General features: G+C 33.1%; 1 protein-coding gene across 1 annotated transcript in view; it reads right to left on the bottom strand.

Moving 5' to 3' along the window:
* Positions 1–6,000, bottom strand: part of NDFIP2 (Nedd4 family interacting protein 2) — a 68,295-nt gene that overhangs the window by 12,378 nt on the left and 49,917 nt on the right. Inside the window, exon 4 of the mRNA XM_008576086.1 lies at positions 4,084–4,177. Coding sequence (XP_008574308.1) covers positions 4,084–4,177 — 94 coding nt within the window. The remainder of the gene's footprint in view (positions 1–4,083; positions 4,178–6,000) is intronic.

The following is a 6,000-nucleotide window of genomic DNA, read 5'->3' as shown; positions in this document are numbered from 1 at the left end:
AATAATAATAATAATAATAATGTCTAAAACAAAACAAAATAAAACTATCAATACCAAATGCTGCTGAGGGTTGCAGAGCAACAGGAACTCTAATTCACTGCTGGTGGGAATGCAAAATGGTACTCTCTTTGGAAGAGAGTTAGGTAATTTTTTACAAATCAGAATTCACATTTCAAACACTCTAATTCTTTTTAAAGTTACAAATAACTTAATTTCTCTTCAATTATATTTCCTTCAAGTCTAAAATGAGAATAATTTGGGTGATTAATTATTACCACAGCATGCTGATGTGAAGGTTTGCACATGATACAAATGGCTAAACCTTGGAGGAAAAGTTTTCTGAATAAAGCCAAACACAGTCCATTACATTTTTAAAGCACTAGAGTTCAAGTTCATTTCCATAGACGGTCAATTATCCAGTGAACCAAATCTTAATTTCTAATGTTTAACTATCTGACAAATAACTGGATTCTATTCCATTCTTTTAGAAAATTTCTTAAAAATAAGATCAGAGATATGCAGGTTAGGCACTTATGAGAGGTATTTGTTGTATTATGAAAAGCAAAAACATTATCAGGGGATATCCATATTTCTTCTTTTACATTTTCTGTGCAAGAACATGGAACTATCTTAGCAAATTTAACTCTAAACGTTTTTTTAGGTTTATGTGAGGTAAGAGACTGAAACATAGACACTGGAAACAAAGAAGTCAAGAATTAAAAGAACAAATGATTTTGGCTGACATAGTCTTATTGATTCACTGTAATTTTATTTGCACAAATTATATAACCTGAAATGCTTAAGTTATAAACCACATTACAGAAAATGTATTTCTAGACCTTTTTACCAACAGTAGCTAACTAGAATAGTTTAAACATGAAAAATATACCAAGTTGCAATTTGAAGAACAGCCACTAGATGGTAGTGATTACAAATAAATCTATCTATGCTTATCAAAGCAAATAAGACCTAAGCCTACAGTCTAGCAGAAGAGTATAAAAGGAAATAAAGGTAAAAAATATAATTTTATTCTGATAATATTGGTCCAATATACATAGAATAGAAAGCATAAAAAATATAGGTTGTAAAAACAATTTAGTAAAATTCATGAATTATATTAAATATATACATTTTTATATTAATTAGTATACTATTACTGGCCCAAAATAAAGTTATCCAGCATGTCCTTTACAGCATTTACGTCATGTATTTACAACACTTACATCAGTAAAATGTTTTCAAATCTAAAAAAATAAAGATTAAAAAGAAGATAATGGAGTTAAGTGAAATACTGAAATGAAGAAATAATAAGACCAAAGCTCTGAGCCAAATAATTTGATGGTGTCAAATAACAGGTTTTTATTCCTAATAAGCATTTATACTATGAACAGTACAATAAATTTAGATTTTCTCTTCTAATTAAGATTTCTTAAAAGATATGACCATGAAAAGAATTAATGTTTAATCTACTTTTTTTGCAAACATAATATGTAGAAAATTTGTTATTAAAATCAAGTATTAACAGTTGAACTAAAAAAAGATAAAAACCATGGTTCATTAATAGTATAAAACAATAGTCATTTGTAACCAAAGAGTTAATTTCCTTTTCATTGTACCTAACATATCTAACTAGAATTATACCTAAAACCATTTAAGATTTAAATTTTGCATATATATTAACTGGTTAACAACCTGAATATAATTTAGAAAATTTGAAAAGAAAAATATATTTGCCTGCCTTCCTCCCCAAACCACCACCTCTTCTTCAGCAGATGACATAAAAGAAAGAAAGGAAGAACCCATTTCAAAATGGAGGGAAAACACTACTGATTTTTATATATTGATTTTGTATCCTGCAACCTTACTGAATTCATTTAACAACTCTAAGAGGTTTTTTGGTAGAGTCTCTTGGGTTTTGTCGATGTAGAATCATGTCATCTGTGAATAGGGACAATTTGATTCCCTCTTTACCTATTTGGATGCATTTTATTTCTTTCTCTTGTGTAATTGTTCTGGTAAGTGCTTTCAATACTATGTTAAATAAGTGTGGAGAGAGCAGGCATCCTTGTCTTGTTCTAAATCTTCCAACAAAGAAAAGTCCAGGACCAGATGGTTTCACTGCTAAATTCTACAAAACCTTTGAAGAGGTATCAATACTAGTTCTTTCCAAACTATTCCAAAAAATTGAAACAGAAACCATTCTCCCAAACTCATTCTATGAAGCCAGCATCACCCTGATACCAAAACCAGACAAAGATAACAACAAAAAAAGAAAGCTACAGGCCAATATTTTTGATGAATTTAAACACTAAAATCCTCAACAAAATACTAGCAAACAGAATACATCAACATATCAAAAAGATTATACACCATGATCAAGTGGGATTCATCCCAGGAATGCAAGGATAGTTCAACATATGCAAGTCAATAAATGTGACACAACACATCTACAAAGTCAAGAACAAAAACCATATGGTCATGGGGCCAGCCCGGTGGCGCACTGCTACAGTGCGCTGCTTGGGAGTGCGGTGGCGCTCCCGCCAAGGGGTCGGATCCCACATACAGACCGGCCGCTCACTGGCTGAGTGAGGTGCGGGAGCAACACCGAGGGTTGCGATCCCGTTGCCCGTCCCGGTCCGGTACGGGCGCGACACTGAGGGTTGCGATCCGTTGCTGGTCACGAAAAAAAAGGCAAAAAGGAAAAAAAAAAGAAAAACCATATGGTCATCTCAACAGATGCAGAAAAAGCATTTGACAAAATTCAAAATTCCTTCATGATAAAGACTCAACAAATTAGGTATAGAAGGAAGGTATCTCAACATAATAAATGCCATATACAATAAACCCACTGCCAATATCATCCTGAATGGGGAAAAGCTGAAAGCTTTCCCTTTGAAAGAATGAAATTCTACCATTTGCAGCAACATGGATGACCCTGGAGAAAATTATTCTAAGTGAAACAATCCAGGTACAGAAAGAGAAATACCACATGTTCTCACTTATAACCAGGAAATGCATCCATAAGTAAACAAACGAACAACAAAGAGAGACAGAGAGAAAGAAAGGAAGAAACAACAATCATAGCAACACGTTGAACTTTTAGAAAACTAGAGGTGGAAAAGGGGAGGGGAGAGGGTAAGGGAGGGGGGCTAATGAGGAATTGGTCAACAGACACAAAGAATGATTGTGTATTGTAATGATGAATAAGCTAACTATACTGATATAACCACCACACATTGTACACAATTATTGAAAATCAACATTGTACCCCATATGTATGTATAATAAAAAAGAAAAAAAAATGGAGGAAAAGATTAAGTGAATTTCCAGACTCAAACTCAAGAAGTATGCATTTTCTATTTTTAAAGTTGAATATGGCACTTTAAAAAAGTAATTTAATTTCTGTTTTATCATCGAAATAAACCTTATAAGTAAAATGAATTAAATTAGCATTCTATCCAAGAAGGAATGAAAGCTTGATCATTTACCTGGGTTGGGGGCAGAAATTAACTGTATCATAGTCTAATAAATTTACTTATATAAATACTGTGTTTCTACCACAGGTTTTAGGAATTCAAAGTTTATTGAAGGTTTTAGTATTATTTAATAAGTTCACTGTGTGCCAATACCTGTGGTAGGAATTGAAATAAGGAGGACTATGATATTGTTCCAGTTGTCCAGAATATCCCCTTTTCCAACCCTTTTTCTGGCTTAAGGACATTCGAGTGGAAGTCCTCTGCTCCAAATGCAGAATTTAGTTCCATTTCATATGCTTCTGTAAGCAGTGAATGTATGTCAGTATTCCATCATTTCTCTAATAAAACATTATTTAGCTTAAATATGCTTATATATCTTTATACAGACAGAATCCAGTACAATGGCTGCAATGCATAATTATCCAGTCAGTGTTTAATCTAGGATTTGTCTTATACAATCACAGTATTCTTTAGTTCAATATCAGGAACAATTCATTTTAAAGAAGGTAGGCACATGCTAACAATATTTGCTTTTCTTCACTATGTTACTTTAAATACACACACAGCCAATACACACACAAAAACACAGCTTGGAAAGATCACTTACTAAAAAATGCCAGCATGAAAATGCCATCATTGCCCACTCTGAGCTGGTCTGCATCACTGAAGTCATCTCTTGGTGAACACTCCTCCTCCTGAATCTGTAAAACATTTATCATTAGAACAGCTAACTAAAATAATTACAAGTTTATAATCTTAAATGTAAGAATAAGAACTTGAATAAAATCTAATGTTGTGTATTTGCTGCACAGATAAAATGAAATAATGAGTACAGTGTCTGGCAGAGTAGGTACTCAATAAATATTAGCAAGTATTACTTTTTCAAGTAACTTTAAAAATAAACGCAAAAAGAGATAAAAGTTGAATAACATCAAATTTATAAAAATGGTATCAAGAAGATAGATGGGACACTCTGCATTAGTATGAAACAGGAAACAGGTACTTTCATGACCACTGGAAGAGTATAAATTGGTACAACCTCTATGGTTGGCAATTTGGCAATTTTTATCAAAAATAAAAATGTACATACCATTTGATTCAGCAATTCCAGTTCTTGAAATATATTGTACAGATATATACATGCATTCTCACGTATAAAAAATGATGTATTAAAGATAATTCATTGCAGCATTGTTAATAAGAACAAACGATTAAGCACAATCAAAATGCCCATCAACAGTGGACTGTGTTAGGAGATAATTCTCCGTGAATCTCTCAGGTTTCTGCATGTTTTCCAAGCAAAGGCATTGGCTTCCTTTTCTCTGGATGCTTACATAGCAGAGATCTTTGGAAGAGAGAGACAGTGTGTCTGTTAAGAGCAGAGGTGTAGGCATTCTTATTGATCATTAGAAAAGATGTAAGTTCCCTAATCTCAGAGTTCCTCTCTTTTAACACAATCCACTGCACATTGAGGTTCTCACTTAGCCCTCTTTGTGTCACCCTGTGGGAACTGGGACTTGGAACTGGCAAGAGAAAATGCTAATAGTTTGGCTACTATTATTGCAATGAATAATAAAGTCTTTGTCTCTGACCCAGCAGTCTCGTGTCTTCTGCCAGCATCCCTAAAACTATGACAAGTTAATCAGTTAGCTTGCAAATCAGGTAAAATCTCAGACCATTCACAGTTGTTGACAGACTGGTGAAATAAATAATTGTATATCTAGCCAATGAAATTCAACAAGTAGGGTAAAAATTTAAAAGGAAATAAAAAAGAACCAAAAAGTTCTTGATGTTCTTAATATTCTAATAACAATCTCCAAAATATATTAAGTGAAAATCATTTGTATAGTATAGTATAATACCTTTTGTGTACAAAAATAATATACTAACAAATTAATGTATTTGCTTTTAAATGTAAAAAACTTCTGTGAAAGTATATACAAAACCCGTTATCACTGATTACTGATGAATATTCAACAAATATTAATGGAATACCTATTCTACAGACTTTGCTTCCTGGTCCTTGGGATACACCAGCATACACAGAACAAAGATGCTTGCCCTTCTGAAGCCTATATTCCAGTGAGAGAAGCCAGACGATAAACAAAGACATAATAAGTAAGTTATTTATACAATTATTATGCCCCGTCCAAAAAAGAAAGAAAGAAAAGAAAGGGGAGGGAAGGGAAAAAGAAAAGAAGTTTGGAAATACTAAGGTGTTAAAGGTTACAGGTGATACTTGAGCAAAAACTTAAAGAAGAGGTAAGAGAGTTAGCTATCCAGGTATTTCATAGAATAGTGTCCCAGGCAGAAGAGAAGAGTAATAAGCCAGAGCTAAGGTTCTAAGATAGGATTGCACATGGCATATTAGAGTAATAGCAAGGAGGCTAGAATGGCTGAATCAAAACAAACACAAGAGAGAACAGGTAGAAATGAGGTCAGAGACAGGCAGAAAGGCCACTGAAGGACCTTAGATTTTAATGAATGAAATGAGAGATATTACAGAATTTTGATCAGATGAGTG

Source organism: Galeopterus variegatus, unplaced genomic scaffold (genome assembly GCF_000696425.1).
Source record: "Galeopterus variegatus unplaced genomic scaffold, G_variegatus-3.0.2 Scaffold1284, whole genome shotgun sequence".
Lineage (NCBI taxonomy): Eukaryota > Metazoa > Chordata > Mammalia > Dermoptera > Cynocephalidae > Galeopterus > Galeopterus variegatus.
The sequence above is the reverse complement of the archived record's forward strand: the minus strand, read 5'-3'. Positions and strand labels throughout refer to the sequence as shown.